The sequence below is a fragment of the Neolamprologus brichardi genome, chromosome 18, assembly GCF_056152115.1.
Source record: "Neolamprologus brichardi isolate AB-2024 chromosome 18, ASM5615211v1, whole genome shotgun sequence".
NCBI classification, from domain to species: Eukaryota; Metazoa; Chordata; class Actinopteri; order Cichliformes; family Cichlidae; genus Neolamprologus; species Neolamprologus brichardi.
Window position 1 is genome coordinate 11,609,109 of NC_142121.1, and position 17,883 is coordinate 11,626,991.

The 17,883-nt window shown below is 37.5% G+C and overlaps 2 protein-coding genes and 1 pseudogene across 4 annotated transcripts; all 3 read right to left on the minus strand.

Annotated features, from left to right (window-relative positions):
- LOC148097683 (acyl-coenzyme A thioesterase 2, mitochondrial-like) lies at positions 1-17,263 on the minus strand. 2 transcript variants are annotated; one of them, XM_087832614.1, is made up of 6 exons: positions 17,185-17,263; positions 5,443-5,547; positions 4,519-4,617; positions 3,830-4,285; positions 1,784-1,971; positions 1-696 (listed from the first exon to the last, which is right to left on the minus strand). In XM_087832614.1, exons 4-6 carry the CDS (start codon positions 4,278-4,280, stop codon positions 88-90), a joined length of 1,248 nt encoding a protein of 415 aa, XP_087688740.1. In that variant the 5' UTR covers positions 4,281-4,285; positions 4,519-4,617; positions 5,443-5,547; positions 17,185-17,263; the 3' UTR covers positions 1-87. The 2 variants fall into 2 exon arrangements, with proteins under 2 accessions (XP_087688740.1, XP_087688741.1); XM_087832615.1 differs by having other exon boundaries at positions 4,519-4,620.
- On the minus strand, positions 8,524-17,261 carry LOC148097684 (acyl-coenzyme A thioesterase 2, mitochondrial-like; annotated as a pseudogene). The gene is made up of 4 exons (XR_015716842.1): positions 17,185-17,261; positions 16,496-16,951; positions 14,450-14,635; positions 8,524-9,134 (listed from the first exon to the last, which is right to left on the minus strand). The product of XR_015716842.1 is annotated as an acyl-coenzyme A thioesterase 2, mitochondrial-like (transcript).
- LOC148097685 (uncharacterized) lies at positions 11,007-14,415 on the minus strand. The gene is made up of 4 exons (XM_087832616.1): positions 14,106-14,415; positions 13,431-13,534; positions 11,709-11,801; positions 11,007-11,576 (listed from the first exon to the last, which is right to left on the minus strand). Exons 2-4 carry the CDS (start codon positions 13,485-13,487, stop codon positions 11,262-11,264), a joined length of 465 nt encoding a protein of 154 aa, XP_087688742.1. The 5' UTR covers positions 13,488-13,534; positions 14,106-14,415; the 3' UTR covers positions 11,007-11,261.
- Positions 17,264-17,883: the final 620 nt, after the last annotated feature.

Here is a 17,883-nt window from a genome sequence, read left to right on the forward strand (position 1 = left end):
GCCCACACATATATAGAGGACGACAAAGCCTTTGTTAGCCAGTAGACTGGCTCTTGTCTCAGATCTCAAAAAACAAGTTTTTTTCTTTTATAACTTGGTTTTAGTCTGTCCAGCATCACAACTCAGGTGAGTTCTGAAGAACTCCTGGATCTTCTTCCACAGGTGGACCTCAGCTGCTGCGTGAGCCTTGGGTTCACCTCCCCACGAGGATAAATACCTAAGAACTCCATGTGCAGAAGAAGGGCAGAAGGGTATATAAGGTGGCTCCAGCAAGTGTCCAGCTCCAGGGTAAGACACACTCTCAAAGTTCTCCTTTCCATGACGCTTCAGTCTCTCCACCATCTGGTCCATGTATGCCTTGCTGTCCCAGCAGAGGTCATCCTCTCCAGCCACAAAGAGTAAATGAGCCTTTGCTCGTTCAATGGGGATGAGGCTGCCCTTGTTCTTCTCTGCTAGCGGGTCTTCATAAATATACTTTCCAATACTGGCACCTGACTCAGTGGGAACCCACTTACTGCAGTCATACCCTAATGGTGAGAGAATCTTCTGTTTCTTGTAATAGAGAGGAAGCCCCACATTGGTACTGCAGCCATTGATGCATACTGCAGCCTCGACACCTGGCACAAAGGTAGCAAGTGAGAGTGCAAGGTCTGCTGCCTTTGATCTTGCTACTATGCCAACTCCTTTACTGCCCACCTGTGAAATAACACAAACTAAAGCTGATAAAAATTTATAGAAACACTTCAAACTAAGTACTGACTTCATTTGTTAAACCTTTTATGCACTTTGAGAGTGTGACCATTCATCATCCCTGCAAATGAAATGGATAAGGCATCATTGCTAGTGAAGACAAACCTTTGATGGCAAAATTAACCCTTTCATGCATAAATTACGACAACCTCAATCAGGATTTTTTTCTTGAGTGTTTCTATTCATCTTTAGGCATAAAAAAATGAATACAAATATTTGAGAATAAAATATCCTGATTGAGGTTGTCATAATTCATGCATGACAGGGTTAAATAACAATAATTACAATGAAACACGTCATATATCTATAGTAACATTAAACGACCAGTGGGTGGCAGGGTATGGAGTGACACATCAGTGTCCAATGTAGTGGCTTATGTGCAAGTATACCAACAACACTGACACAAATACAAGAAAACTGCCTTTGAATAGCTGTTCACTGTAGTGACCACTATGGATGAAAGGGTTCATTTAGAAATAAAAGAGTCAAACATTCACAATAATATATTTTGTATGTGATATTCTTTAAATTATCATATTTGATTAAATAAAACAATAAAGTTCATAGTTATTTTTGCTATGTACCTTGATTTTATCCTTTTAGATACCAATTAAGCTGATCTACTGTAGTAAACTTGATTTTTGTAGAAAAAAATGAAATTGTTCATATTTTAAGTTCAACTAACAAGATTTTAGAAAATAATTACTGAGATTTTGAGAAACAGGTAGGTTGATTTTATTGTTAGCTTAGCCAGACCAATTCCCCATATTTGGGTTCTGTGCTGGGCTGGCTGCAGCTTTATGTTTGGAGAAACTAATTCACTTATCCAAATCTCTAACCAAAAGAAAATAAGAAATGTTCTCAGAATGTGACCGTTTTAGTTGATTTTTTCCTTATTAAGAGCATTGGGGACCCTATTAGCTGGAGGAATCCAGCAGCTGAATTTCAGGGATCACAAAAAAGAAACAAATACATGTTTCTGGAAAAGGCAAAACTTCTTCAGTCCTTACGAGTGCTCATTAAAATAACTCACCTTAGGTTGCTGTTTTAAGAAATACATTGCTTCCTTAAAGTGGTCAAGATGAATCTTTTGCATATTTTCCAATTTGGTTTCGCCCACACATATATAGAGGACGACAAAGCCTTTGTTAGCCAGTAGACTGGCTCTTGTCTCAGATCTCAATGTAGACATATCCAAGACAGCGGGAAACAGACCTTCTCCTAGAACATAGTAGACACAAAATTTTCTTCTGTCAATGAAAAAAAAAACCTTTTTCATTTTTAATTTCTAGTTTTCCTTAAGATCTAATCTTTGTCACTTTATTGTGTGACTAAATAAAAGAAAAATAGAAAGACAGCGGTTACAGCCATAACTGAATAAAAGCTTGACACCCTTTGAACTTTAAACTAGTTGACAGATGGACTGAAATGAAAACTGATGACGTGACAACGAACAAAGGAAACTGAGGACCTAAATACACAGGATAACAAGAGGGAACACCTGGGAAACAACACTGGGCATAATCTAAATGATTAGACAGTGGAAGCAAAACTGAACACCAAGCACATGAGACAATGACTATCTAAATACAACTGAAAACACATTGAGATGCGACTACAGCTGTGTCTCAATTCAGGGGCTGCATCCTTTGGAGGACCCGGCCTTCATGGTCTACGCGGGCCGGGTCCTCTGAAGACTGAGAAGGCTGGAAGTGCGAGGCTGTGAAGTGGGATGGTCTAGCCTTCAGATTTGTGCCACTGCTGTCTCGGTGAAGCTTAATAAACTCAGCAGTCTGTTCCTTGCTATATAAAATATAACAATGATATTAGAGTAAATTCTCTACCATCTCAAACTTCTATTTAATCAGTTTTCTGTTTGTCGTTTATTCAGCTGTATGAAAACTGTAACGTTACTCTCAGCCGAACGGATTTACTTGGGAACAAATAAAATACTGAAAAAAGCCAAACAATAACATTAAGTTATCTAACTGACTTATATATCATGTTTAACCTGAGTAGCAGAAGACACAGGGTCTGAAACAATTGTGCTGGGAGTTCAGTGTTCTCGCCGGCTCTAGTGAGCCTTGACCACCTCGTCAGCTATCGAGCTGGTGGGTAACAGACGTCTCTGAAAACATTGGAGCACTTTTGCAAATATGTGATGTCTTGATAAACCGAGCAGATATTTGAAGTTCTCGCTTGAAAATATGTTAAAAGTTTATTTTGTGACCCAGAAAGAGTAATATTTCAAACTCTTTAGCCGTGCTCCTCTGCCATTGCTCCATTTGAAAATTATTTTTATATTATTATAAAAATGTTATAAATACTAATTTAATTAATACAGTATTCCAAAGAGTAATAGTAATAATATTACAGCTACACAGATGCCACCATTGTTGGAAATGGGAACTTGCTGTTATGCGCTATGAATTCTGGGATAGATTAGGCCACGAAGGATACACCCAACCCATCCTTCAAATTCGGGGAAATAAAGGATGCATTTGTCGGCCGCATTTGGAAAAAGCCTTTGAATTGGGACAGCCTTCATTGCGTCGCTGTGATGTAATCGGCTTGCAAATGCGGCCTCCAAAGGATGCATCCCCTGAACTGAGACATAGCCTAAGTCACACAACTTGATGACGGCAGACATGACAGAGCTAAAAGAGAGTGAGCTCGAGTGTTGGACAGAGGAAGATATATCACAGAGATGAGGAAACAAACATAGAGACAAAGACCAATACACATAAACTTGACAAAGACAGAAGGGATAAAGAGAGACTACTGAAACGATAGGTAAATAAGGGACAAGACAAGGAGGAAAAAGGAACCTAACAATAACAAACAAGAAATTATGAACCAGGATTAAAGATAAACTCAGGGTAAAAAGAACTAAACTCAGGACTACACTGTAAAAAGCTAAAATCATTTCTTACACCAAAGGAAACAATCATAAATCCACAAGAAACCCAAAACATTGGGTCAAAGACCCAGGACCATTACAATTGTATTTGTTCAGAAACACTCATCGGGCTGTCATTTAATTAAAATAAAGAGCGAAAGCTTGGAACAACTGCAGTACCTGGAGGAGTGAACAGGACTCCATTAATGTTCCCCTCTTTGACAGGAACCCGACTGACCCCATCTCCAATCAGAACCCTCTCATTTGTCTCTTCTGCCAGTATCCTGCCTTCCTCCTCGTGCACAGAAAAATTCACCAACTGAGGCTCCAGAGACTTTGTCTCTTGAAACCTTTTGTGCATGGTGTCTGGCCTCATGGACCACATGAGACCCATAGGTTCTACTCCAACGTAGGTCCCACCAAGTGAGGGATCTCTGTTCAGGTCGACCTCCCCACTGCCATCAGCCCTGTAGGTGGCCGAGGAGCTGAACACCACTCCCTTCTTGTCAGTTAATCTGGCTCTCATGGTGACCGGCTGTCTGGACCTCAACCCTTCCACCTTCACCTTAATGGGTTCGTCGAACAGACACCTGGCTCTTGGCAACAGCCTCAATCTTACTTGAGAGGACATCTTTTCTGAAAGAGTGAAACTGGAGCCAATAAGTATTGATAGGCAGGCAGACTAACAATCACAATGAACTGGACTACTGGGAACCGGTTTGCTACAAAAAACAGTTCTCAGTTCCCATCTCTAGTAATCAGTGTGCTGATTTTGTATGATAACCAATACAAAACTTTATCATGACGTAATGCTGAAGAACCGGCTTCATTCATGACAGAAACATTACTTTCACCACTAAATAAGCTACCTGGAGATCTTTGGCTCTCTGGAAGGACTGTGACAGTGATATCTATCTCTGTGCTGGGGGTCTGTCTGAGAGATTTCCTTCCTCCACTTCTTTCTTCTGCTGCTTGTTCCAGAAAAAGAAAAACAGCATTAGAGGAGTGGTGTTTTCACAGACTTGTCAACTTTCAGGTAAATGGGAGCAGTGGAACAAACTGAACTCAACTCTTTGGTTGACTGAAATAGAACATGAAGTGATCTTCATTCAGTATTCAGTTATAGAATTCAGTATGAAAAAATCTACAACAAAACTACAAAATCCTTGAGATAAATTCAGTGTGTATTGGGTAATCTTGCAGGATAAAGTGGTCTCACTCCACACCCATATAACATATTCATACAGTGGGACAAACTAAATAAAAAAATGCGTAAAAATACTGTCAAGACGCTGTAACTTTGCATATGTAATATATTGCATGGGGTAGTAAATGTGTTTAACAGGATTTGCTTGAATGACAGGGTAAGTCTTAATGTGCTACCTTTTGGTTAATTTTGAGCAACTGTCGATTAACCCATATCAGTATGAGAACTTTACATCAGAAACCCTCCCATGATTCTAAAACAATCTTCGTACAGTTAATAAAATAGATTTTCTATTTTAATATAATTTCAATTAATATAATTTTCTATATTCAGTACAAATATACAGTCAGCTGAGGAATTGCCTATTTTAGTCAGTTTAATTCCTCTATTCAGCTATACTAGTATCTGAACATTCATTTCAGTGTTCTCTTTCACATTTTCTGGTTCATACTTAAAACATTTTAATTATCCTCATTAAACCTAAACACATGCCAGTGGAATGGCAAAAGGAACAGCAGAGAAGAACCAATCCAAGGACATCAATTCACAGTCAAAATGATTTAAAAGTAATGTTAATAAAACTTACAAAAACAGAAGTGTTAACAGAAGCTGACTGTAAATAAGCAATAGAGGGCTGTGCAGTCCTGGAAAAGGAGACAAGTCCAGAAGATGATCCACAGAAATGCCAAAACTGAAAAAGTCAAAAATCAACAAAGGAAAGAGCTGTGTCATAAACTGGAGCTTTAAGTAAAGTGTTACCACTGTTATTCAAATAATATATAAAAAGACTACTGGAAATGCAGCTTCAAATTGCAGAAAAATTAAAAGTTAAGTTAAAGTTGTAAAAAAAAAAAAGATAGAAAAACAGCTGGAAAGCTTCCTCGGGGGTTAAGTCATGAAACAAACTTGATCACAGTTGAAGTCCAAGACACATAACTGCCCTCAGTAGTGCTCTTATTTATTGAGAGGGATTTTTAGCTTCACCGGATCACTCTTACAGTTGAAGTGCTGTTTATCAAATGGGGTTGAGAGGATAAGGGGTGGGGCGGGTTAGGTGGCAGAGGGAATAGTGTATCGATATTACTACTTGCCACGCTTTGAAATTGAATGTAATGTAAAGCATTTTGGATCATCTATTTATATTTTTCCATGTCTGTTTCCAAAATTTTGTATTTCAAGGACATAATAATAACCAAGTTAATAACAAGTTCTAACCATGGTTACAAAACAAAATCAGCATCACTCAACAACAGCACCTGTTACTGATTAACTCACTAGGTGTGATTTGTGGGCAAAGGATAGCAGAAAGAGTGAAAGGTGAAGTTTACACACAGTGAAAGTGAACTAATGAAAACTAAAATTGCACCAACTTCTACGTGCAAAGCAATGAAATAGGAATGGTCAAGAGTAAGATCAGTTAATAGATCATGGATGAAATCAAGCCAGCAATGTGACTGGAAGGACAAATAAAGAAGCTGTGACTCACGTATTTCTCATATGTCATCAGAAAACAACTGTCATTAGATCCTTATGATTGGAAGAACAAAATTGGAAGAACAAAAGGAACAATGCAATGAGGGAGACTGGCAATGTGTTGGCTTAACACATTATATATATATATTATATAATAACAACAACAGGAAGCTCTTTGGACAGATTTATTCAGCTTACATTGATCGTACAATGGTACAAAACACTCAGGTTTTTGTTTTTTTCATTATTTTTGAAAAGAGCCTGCACTTGTAGGTGAAGTTGAGAGGTACCAGTAAGTGATCTTCTTCACACCATTAGCCTCTTAAGCCCCAAGCCTACCTGATCTCCTGCTTTTTGCCCCCGTATCAGGGGGCGTTGGGGCTTAAGAGGTTAAAAAGAGGGTGAGTGCAGCCAGGTCAACATGACAAAAGTTGCTGTGCCAGCGACATCCTATCATTCCATGTCACACTGTCAAATTACAGTGTGACATGACTTTTGAGCCTACAAACCCCACATCCCACACCTCCCACCCCGATGTGGTTTGTGCCATTAAAGGTGGAAAGTGGTATGAGGCTTTAAGCAGCTTAAGATCAGACCAATATTCTTCATTCTTATCTATGGTCTGTTTGTGATGCAGATAGTGAGCAAGAAGTTGTTAGATGTGATGATGATGGAAGCAAGGAAAGCAAGAAAATGATAAGGAAGTGTGATAGTAAGAATGAGGACAAATGTCTTCAATTCTGAATATTTACTTATTTTGGCCTTCATGATTTTAACCATTATACTGTAGGAACAGAAGGTCAGGAAAGCTGATTCCCTTTATCTGTTTCTGAAAATCAAACATGTTTCTAGAGAACTCTTATATGTGCCTCTGACAGATTTAGACTTAAGGTAATTGAAATTCTAGGTCTTCTTGCAACAATTGCTGAATTTTCTTTCTTAAATAAAGTATTTTTAGTGGCACTGTATTTTTTCTATTTTAGATTTTCCTTCATCATTGTTGTGCATTTTATTCATTTTAGTGGCATTTTACATTGTTAGCACTTTGTGCAGCATGGACTGTTGGAAATCTGCTATATGTATATATAAACCTGACCTTAAACTGGATGTCTTTTAAACAAAGAAAGTAATTTTAATGTTTTAACATTTTTGATGCAAAGGACTTTAAAAAATCATATTGCAGAAAGTATTTAACTACTATCTGGATACAACTAGTGTTGTCAAGAGACCTCTCCCATGCTCCCAGGATGTGGGTGTGAATGCCAGAGCACTCTGGAATGCACACAAAGCCTTTGCAGACTATTAAGGATCGCACATCCTATCACTACCATATGCAAACTTATATTATTAAAAGATTATACTGACTACTAAGTACAATTTTCTATTGACAAGTGTGTTTATTATACAGGCCCGGTGTATCTAAAGACCTGACCTGGGTTCTGTCTGCACATGGTAAGCAGGTTCCCTAGCTGATGGACTTCAAACCTTCTGATGACTCAACCAAGGATACACCAATAATTTACTGATCTTTTTTCTGTTTCCACCTCCTGGAAGTAAAAAAGTTGATCTAGATCTTACTTTTTTCAAGCCAGAGCCACTTGTAACATTAGAACAAATACAAAACCTGCAGACAGAATCACAACTAAAAATAACAGTTGTACAGGGAGGGCACCATTTTCTTTGAAATAACATCTCACCTTATAGGAATTTTATCCCCTCCCGACCCCCTTTCTGATTCATTTAGAGCAATATTTGCATGTTTTACATCAAAGTCTACTGCTTATAGTCAGATGCAGAGTAAACAGAATTAATGCTGAGTTAAGTAACTCGGAGTTAATTGTTGGACTTGGAGCTTGTTGAACCTGCTTTCAAGAATAGTGCACAGGGAAAGCAGACGAATCTACAAATGATGCTCCAGAAAAGTCCAAACAAAAGTCTGTGAAGAATAAAACCGTTAACAACAACAACAGGAAGAGATGTGAGGATACTTAGTGAAGGAACAAACAAATTGACAGCTGAGGGAGGGACAAACTGAGGCAAACACAGAGAAACAGTGAAGCTTGAAAGATAAGTGGGAAGATACTCATACAAATCATGACTCTTCTACGAATCACACATTTTTAACAAGTTGTCGTAAATTAATTTGATGTTATTTATTTTTCTGTTACTCAGTTTTTATAATTATTTTTTTCTTTTATAACTTGTTTTTTGTCTGTCCAGCATCACAACTCAGGTGAGTTCTGAAGAACTCCTGGATCTTCTTCCACAGGTGGACCTCAGCTGCTGCGTGAGCCTTGGGTTCACCTCCCCACGACAATAAATACTTAAAATATCCATGTGCAGCAGAAGGGCAGAAGGGTTCATAAGGTGGCTCCAGCAAGTGTCCAGCTCCAGGGTAAGACACACTCTCAAAGTTCTCCTTTCCATGACGCTTCAGTCTCTCCACCATCTCCTCCATGTATGCCTTGCTGTCCCAGCAGAGGTCATCCTCTCCAGCCACAAAGAGGAAATGACACTTTGCTCATTCAATGGGGATGAGGCTGCCCTTGTTCTTCTCTGCTAGCGGGTTTTCAAAAACATACTTTCCAATACTGGCACCTGACTCAGTGGGAACCCACTTACTGCAGTCATACCCTAATGGTGAGAGAATCTTCTGTTTCTTGTAATAGAGAGGAATCCCCACATTGGCACTGCAGCCATTGATGCATACTGCAGCCTCGACACCTGGCACAAAGGTAGCAAGTGAGAGTGCAAGGTCTGCTGCCTTTGATCTTGCTACTATGCCAACTCCTTTACTGCCCACCTGTGAAATAACACAAACTAAAGCTGATAAAATTTATAGAAACACTTCAAACTAAGTACTGACTTCATTTGTTAAACCTTTTATGCACTTTGAGAGTGTGACCATTCATCATCCCTGCAAATGAAATGGATAAGGCATTATTGCTAGTGAAGACAAACCTTTGATGGCAAAATTAACCCTTTCATGCATAAATTATGACAACCTCAATCAGGATTTTTTTCTTGAGTGTTTCTATTCATCTTTAGGCATAAAAAAAATGAATACAATTATTTGAGAAAAAATCCTGATTGAGGTTGTCATAATTCATGCATGACAGGGTTAAATAACAATAATTACAATGAAACACGTCATATATCTATAGTAACATTAAAAGACCAGTGGGTGGCAGGGTATGGAGTGATACATCAGTGTCCAATGTAGTGGTTTATGTGCAAGTATACCAACAACACTGACACAAATACAAGAAAACTGCCTTTGAATAGCTGTTCACTGTAGTGACCACTATGGATGAAAGGGTTCATTTAGAAATAAAAGAGTCAAACATTCACAATAATATATTTTGTATGTGATATTCTTTAAATTATCATATTTAATTAAATAAAACAATAAAGTTCATAGTTATTTTTGCTATGTACCTTGATTTTATCCTTTTAGATACCAATTAAGCTGATTTACTGTAGTAAACTTGATTTTTGTAGAAAAAAATGAAATTGTTCATATTTTAAGTTCACCTAACAAGATTATAGTCAATAATTACTGAGATTTTGAGAAACAGGTAGGTTGATTTTATTGTTAGCTTAGCCAGACCAATTCCCCATATTTGGGTTCTGTGCTGGGCTGGCTGCAGCTTTATGTTTGGAGAAACTAATTCACTTATCCAAATCTCTAAACAAAAGAAAATAAGAAATGTTCTCAGAATGCGACCGTTTTATTTTATTTTTTCCTTATTAAGAGCATTGGGGACCCTATTAGCTGGAGGAATCCAGCAGCTGAATTTCAGGGTCCACAAAAAAGAAACAAATACATGTTTCTGGAAAAGGCAAAACTTCTTCAGTCCTTACGAGTGCTCATTAAAATAACTCACCTTACACTCTAAGAAATAAAATGTTGTATTTACTCCACCCAGTTATGTCAACCGGTTCCACACAACTGGGTTAGTGAAATATAAAATGTATGATACATTTAATTTGAACAAGAAATTTTAAGTACATCTGATAACATTTGGATAATTAAATGCAAATCAAAAGAATCATGTTGTATTAACTGAATATCATAATGTTGATCTAACTAACCTTGTTGATTTAAATTGAGAAGACTAAATAAAACCTACTCAACCAAAACAAGCTCTACTTACTTTAAGAAATAACATGTTGTATTTACTCCACCCAGTTATGTCAACCGGTTCCACACAACTGGGTTAGTGAAATATAAAATGTATGATATATTTAATTTGAACAACAAATTTTAAGTAAATCTGATAAATCTACTCACCCAAAACACGGACTACTGAAACTATAGGATTAAATCACTTTAACAGATTTGCAACTTACTCTATTTAAGTTTGTAAATTAAAAAAATCGAACACAAGTTTATTCAGTTAACCTAATTTTAATAACACTTTGTGTAAAACTTGTTGAAGCACACTTTGAGCAATTCAAATGCTTCTAGATTGTTTTTCCTAAACAATCTTTACATATATTCAAGTGCATTTTAAGTGCAGGAAGAAAAGATACAGAATGTCATGTTAAACTGAAATGATTAAAACTGGAAAGTGTTGTGATTCCAACATTTTTAACATTAACATGACTTAATGTAAACTTGACTGGGCTACAATAAAAAGCCCACAATACAGCCCTGCAAACAGCAGGTAGAAATTACTTTAGTGTCATTTTTGTCCATATTTAGAAAAATAACCTTTGCTTCAAAACTTAAACTGAAGTCCAAAGTTAGGAGCAGTCTTTTTCAGTGTAGTTGGATGTTGGTAAAGGTTCAAGAACAAAGAACGCAGAAAAGTGAAAGGCCTTGCAGAAGTTATTGTGGCAATTCAAAGTGAACAGTTTATGAAGTGCAAGGAGAAGGGTTCAAGAACCTAAAAGTTCAGTGTCCTCTATAGTTCAGTGCAGGCTGTTTCACTCAAGCAGTTTGTTTTTCAGAACCTGCACCTTCATGGAGAGGTTGTTCCCATCCAACTCCGTCAGCACCTTCTGAAGAAATTCAAATGTGTATTTCAGGTGCTTTGGGTAGCTCAGATTTAGACTGTAGATTAGTCCAAGCAGGAGGGCACAACCCTTTGCCACATCACTAAGAGCTTGCAGCATAGTGCATCCTTCTATGATGACACCAATGTCCTCAGGTGTATCTGCAGAGTTTGCTCCTTCATGTCTGACAACATAGACTCCCAAAGTCAGCTGCTCCGTTTCTCTACTTGCTCCAAGATCCACATCCTTTAAATAAAAATAAAAGAAAAAGATAAGTTAATTGCATACATATACATATGGACAAGTAAGTCCACCTTCCATTTCCAATCCCAAATTAAAAAAAGGAAAATAACTGATCGTTTTCCTTTTTTAACTTACCAAGAATTCCTTGAACAGGTCATCTGGCTTTTCATTTAAGTAGACACAGACAGCTTTCAGAATGCATTCCCGTCGAACATCAACGCTGGGAGTCTGGTGGAGATAAGAACTCAATATGAGAGAAGTTTCCTATTTTGGTTCCTTTCAACCTCTTTACAAAACAAAGTCAAAAATATTAACACATAATCCAGATAAGTGATTAGGCAATGTTTCATAACTCACATCAGTGACGTGCAGTGAGGTTCATGATTGGTAAGGCACTGACTCCTCTGAGTCAGATAAACAAATATATGAACCAAAAAATCGAAGCTTTTCAATTTTGACATTACGTGAAAGCTTTCATTTTTGCTTTAATCAATTCTAGATTGTTCAACAATATATTTAATAATTGTGCCCCTAAAAATATTAAAATTAAATAGAAGATTAGAACTGGGCAATATGGACTTAAAATCCTATCATGACATTTTGTGGTATTTTTTGCAATAACAATAAGTCTGTGAAGGTTCTCAGTCATCCAGGTCATCGTAGTCTAAGGCACTTGGAAAGAAAAGTGAAGCTTCTTCAGGGAAGAAGCTTCTCGGATGAGAGATGAAACGTCTTCAAGCAACTTAAAGAAGTCCAGATGCTTTTCTTTCCAAGCTTCTTAACAATAAGAGTTACAATAAAAGATCATAATAGTATTTTTGCCTATAAATCTATCAATGCAGCCTCACAAATACAAATACTGCAAATTAAATTTAGCAAATGTGCTATTTAGACAATCCAGCAGTTATTTATCTTGTTGAATTGATGATAAGTTTGACAGTAATGGAAGTAATAGTCTCAACTAAATTATCATATATTTTTTTTAGAGGTTTGAAAGCAGTCTATCATTTTAATCACATAGGACGTGTGTTATCACAATATTGATAAGCGATGCAATAAGTGCCCAGCCCTACAGAAGATGCATTAAAATTTATTTAGGTTTGGTGTGTCACATTTTTTGTGTGTAGTAAATAAATTGGTCAAATGACCTGGAAACAATTATAGAAAAATCATTCATTTTACATCAATTTATTAATTTATAAATAGGAGATGCATTGAAATAAAATTGGTGCATCTCATTGCTTAGGACTGATTTGGTGTCAATTTGTCCTTTGTGAAATTTACTGATGTTCCCTAAGAGCGCTGCTTTATCCACTGTGTCAATGGCGCTCTCAGTGTAATGTGATTACACTGTGAATCCATATACGTGTACCTCTTATACATGTTGCCTTTAGGGTTCAGCACTGCCCTCCATCAGCCTCACTCCATGCATTTTTGCAGCACATTTATGACCAATAACATTAAACATGTAACACACATTCGTCAAATAAATTAGGTAGTCTGCATCAAGTCATCATCTGTATTACATGTGTAATCAAACATGTACGTTGGCAATTTAGAGAAACAGCAGTGGGATTGCGCATGTGTGTGTCCGCGGTGAGACACAGCATCATCATTGCTTCCTCTCAGCGTTTTACCTTGTATTTGAACAGAAAATCTGTAATGACAGCAATTTTGACCATAAAAATATTGAAATCACACAGAAAGCAAATTTAAAATCTAGTGTACAAATTGAATTTCTCTTTTGTTAGTATTTTACTTCTCATTAAGGTGCCTCACTTGACTTCACATGTATCTACAAAATATTCAAATATACACATATTCAGTTGAAAAAAAATTCTGATTAAAGACAATTACCTCAGTCTCTGAAAACAGGGCAGGCCATCTGTTTTTGACCTCTGCAATGAATGGCATGTCTTTGATGATTTCCTGTCTTCGGTAGCGATGATAGCCAATGGAAACTGATACAAGGAGTTAAATGCATTATATATAACAGTATTACACATTATTCTGCACTTCAATGACAACAGAAGAACGCATTTCTTATACTTTACAAATCAAACTGTTAATCGCTTAAATCCCTGCGTTTGACTCTAAACCAGAAATCAACATGGAGTCGAATTCTTTCAAACAATGTAGCAACTTGATTGAGGCACATTTCAAAAATACACTATACATTCATTTCATTCTTCAAACTACAGGATCGCTGGTGCTCCCAGTGGTCATTACTGATGTCAGGGAGCAGGTGCTGTAGATGTTGGGAGTAATTTTAAAACTGTTGGTCTTAGTAGGCAAGTCTCACCCTAACAGGAATCGCAAAAGATTTTGGAAAATTACACCGAAGCAGGTTCAACAATATTTGTTAAATGTATTCATACTTCTAACACGTGAGAGGTATACAAGATAGAGTGTTAAAAAAATTTACCAGGCATCATTTGTTTAAAAAAATGCAAAAGTATTCCCGAAAGTGTCAGATGTTTATCAGTTAGTATACATTAATCAAATTTGTCATCCTTAAATTGTTGTACTTACCAAATAATCATCAGATGGCGATGGATTCTATCCAGGATACTAAGCATATGCAAGTCTCAGTTGAAAATGGCGGATGATCAAACTTCCACACTGCACATGTGCAAACTCAGAAGTATGGAGAGCCTATTAGGACAATCCTCTTTAAATTAAGGTGCTCTTCATTTTAAATGAACTTTTTACGTTGGATTTAATTTACTGCATTTTGTTGTATTGAAATCGTATGTTGTTAATTAAATTCAAAACAACATACTTGTGTTTAAAGTTAAAAATCAATTGGTGGCATTAGTTTTAACATAAAACATTTACTTAATGCTACCAACATCAGTGTGTCATTTCTTAGAGTGTAGGTTGCTGTTTTAAGAAATCCATTGCTTCCTTAAAGTGGTCCAGATGAATCTTTTGCATATTTTCCAATTTGGCTTCGACCACACATATAGAGAGGACGACAAAGCCTTTGTTAGCCAGTAGACTGGCTCTTGTCTCAGATCTCAATGTAGATATATCCAAGACAGCGGGAAACAGACCTTCTCCTGGAACATAGCAGACACAAAATTTTCTTCTGTCAATGAAAAAAAAACTTTTTCATTTTTAATTTCTAGTTTTCCTTAAGATCTAATCTCTGTCACTTTATTGTGTGACTAAATAAAAGAACAATAGAAAGACAGCAGTTACAGCCATAACTGAATAAAAGCTTGACACCCTTTGAACTTTAAACTAGTTGACAGATGGACTGAAATGAAAACTGATGACGTTACAACGAACAAAGGAAACTGAGGACCTAAATACACAGGATAACAAGCGGGAACACCTGGGAAACAACACTGGGCATAATCTAAATGATTAGACAGTGGATGCAAAACTGAACACCAAGCACATGAGACAATGACTATCTAAATACAACTGAAAACACATTGAGATGCGACTACAGCTGTGTCTCAATTCAGGGGCTGCATCCTTTGGAGGACCCGGCCTTCATGGTCTACGTGGGCCGGGTCCTCTGAAGACTGAGAAGGCCGGAAGTGCGAGGCTGTGAAGTGGGATGGTCTAGCCTTCAGATTTGTGCCACTGCTGTCTTGGTGAAGCTTAATAAACTCAGCAGTCTGCTCCTTGCTATATAAAATATAACAATGATATTAGAGTAAATTCTCTACCATCTCAAACTTCTATTTAATCAGTTTTCTGTTTGTCGTTTATTCAGCTGTATGAAAACTGTAACGTTAATCTCAGCCGAACGGATTTACTTGGGAACAAATAAAATACTGAAAAAAGCCAAACAATAACATTAAGTTATCTAACTGACTTATATATCATGTTTAACCTGAGTAGCAGAAGACACAGGGTCTGAAACGATTGTGCTGGGAGTTCAGTGTTCTCGCCGGCTCTAGTGAGCCTTGACCACCTCGTCAGCTATTGAGCTGGTGGGTAACAGACGTCTCTGAAAACATCGGAGCACTTTTGCAAATATATGATGTCTTGATAAACCGAGCAGATATTTGAAGTTCTCGCTTGAAAATATGTTAAAAGTTTATTTTGTGACCCAGAAAGAGTGATATTTCAAACTCTTTAGCCGTGCTCCTCTGCCATTGCTCCATTTGAAAATTATTTTTATATTATTATAAAAATGTTATAAATACTAATTTAATTAATACAGTATTGCAAAGAGTAATAGTAATAATATTACAGCTACACAGGTGCCACCATTGTTGGAAATGGGAACTTGCTGTTATGCGCTATGAATTCTGGGATAGGTTAGGCCACGAAGGATACACCCAACCCATCCTTCAAATTCGGGGAAATGAAGGATGCATTTGTCGGCCGCATTTGGAAAAAGCCTTTGAATTGGGACAGCCTTCATTGCGTCGCTGTGATGTAATCGGCCTGCAAATGCGGCCTCCAAAGGATGCATTCCCTGAACTGAGACATAGCCTAAGTCACACAACTTGATGACGGCAGACATGACAGAGCTAAAAGAGAGTGAGCTCGAGTGATGGACAGAGGAAGATATATCACAGAGATGAGGAAACAAACAGAGACAAAGACCAATACACATAAACTTGACAAAGACAAAGACAGAAGGGATAAAGAGAGACTACTGAAACGATAGGTAAATAAGGGACAAGACAAGGAGGAAAAAGGAACCTAACAATAACAAACAAGAAATTATGAACCAGGATTAAAGATAAACTCAGGGTAAAAAGAACTAAACTCAGGACTACACTGTAAAAAGCTGAAATCATTTCTTACAGCAAAGGAAACAATCATAAATCCACAAGAAACCCAAAACATTGGGTCAAAGACCCAGGACCATTACAATTGTATTTGTTCAGAAACACTCATCGGGCTGTCATTTAATTAAAATAAAGAGCGAAAGCTTGGAACAACTGCAGTACCTGGAGGAGTGAACAGGACTCCACTAATGTTCCCCTCTTTGACAGGAACCCGAATGACCCCATCTCCAATCAGAACCCTCTCATTTGTCTCTTCTGCCAGTATCCTGCCTTCCTCCTCGTGCACAGAAAAATTCACCAACTGAGGCTCCAGAGACTTTGTCTTTTGAAACCTTTTGTGCATGGTGTCTGGCCTCATGGACCACATGAGACCCATAGGTTCTACTCCAACGTAGGTCCCACCAAGTGAGGGATCTCTGTTCAGGTCAATCTCCCCACTGCCATCAGCCCTGTAGGTGGCCGAGGAGCTGAACACCACTCCCTTCTTGTCAGTTAATCTGGCTCTCATAGTGACCGCCTGTCTGGACCTCAACCCTTCCACCTTCACCTTAATGGGTTCGTCGAACAGACACCTGGCTCTTGGTAGCAGCCTCAATCTTACTTGAGAGGACATCTTTTCTGAAAGAGTGAAACTGGAGCCAATAAGTATTGATAGGCAAGCAGACTAACAATCACAATGAACTGGACTACTGGGAACCGGTTTGCTACAAAAAACAGTTCTCAGTTCCCATCTCTAGTAATCAGTGTGCTGATTTTGTATGATAACCAATACAAAACTTTATCATAACGTAATGCTGAAGAACCGGCTTCATTCATGACAGAAACATTACTTTCACCACTATATAAGCCACCTGGAGATCTTTGGCTCTCTGGAAGGACTGTGACAGTGATATCTATCTCTGTGCTGGGGGTCTGTCTGAGAGATTTCCTTCCTCCACTTCTTTCTTCTGCTGCTTGTTCCAGAAAAAGAAAAACAGCATTAGAGGAGTGGTGTTTTCACAGACTTGTCAACTTTCAGGTAAATGGGAGCAGTGGAACAAACTGAACTCAACTCTTTGGTTGACTGAAATAGAACATGACGTGATCTTCATTCAGTATTCAGTTATAGAATTCAGTATGAAAATATCTACAACAAAACTACAAAATCCTTGAGATAAATTCAGTGTGTATTGGGTAATCTTGCAGGATAAAGTGGTCTCACTCCACACCCATATAACATATTCATACAGTGGGACAAACTAAATAAAAAAATGCGTAAAAATACTGTCAAGACGCTGTAACTTTGCATATGTAATATATTGCATGGGGTAGTAAATGTGTTTAACAGGATTTGCTTGAATGACAGGGTAAGTCTTAATGTGCTACCTTTTGGTTAATTTTGAGCAACTGTCGATTAACCCATATCAGTATGAGAACTTTACATCAGAAACCCTCCCATGATTCTAAAACAATCTTCGTACAGTTAATAAAATAGATTTTCTATTTTAATATAATTTCAATTAATATAATTTTCTATATTCAGTACAAATATACAGTCAGCTGAGGAATTA

What these genes read in the sequence shown, in the direction of transcription:
- LOC148097683 (XM_087832614.1), bottom strand. Translation starts at nt 4,280, where the DNA reads ATGTCCTCTCAAGTAAGATTGAGGCTGTTGCCAAGAGCCAGGTGTCTG. An exon ending in AGTCCTGTTCACTCCTCCAG is followed by an intron (nt 1,972 to 3,829) that starts GTACTGCAGTTG and finishes ACTATGTTCTAG; the next exon opens with GAGAAGGTCTGTTTCCCGCT. An exon ending in TCTTAAAACAGCAACCTAAG is followed by an intron (nt 697 to 1,783) that starts GTGAGTTATTTT and finishes GTTATTTCACAG; the next exon opens with GTGGGCAGTAAAGGAGTTGG.
- LOC148097685 (XM_087832616.1), bottom strand. Translation starts at nt 13,487, where the DNA reads ATGCCATTCATTGCAGAGGTCAAAAACAGATGGCCTGCCCTGTTTTCA. An exon ending in CCCTGTTTTCAGAGACTGAG is followed by an intron (nt 11,802 to 13,430) that starts GTAATTGTCTTT and finishes TATCTCCACCAG; the next exon opens with ACTCCCAGCGTTGATGTTCG. An exon ending in ACCTGTTCAAGGAATTCTTG is followed by an intron (nt 11,577 to 11,708) that starts GTAAGTTAAAAA and finishes TTTTATTTAAAG; the next exon opens with GATGTGGATCTTGGAGCAAG.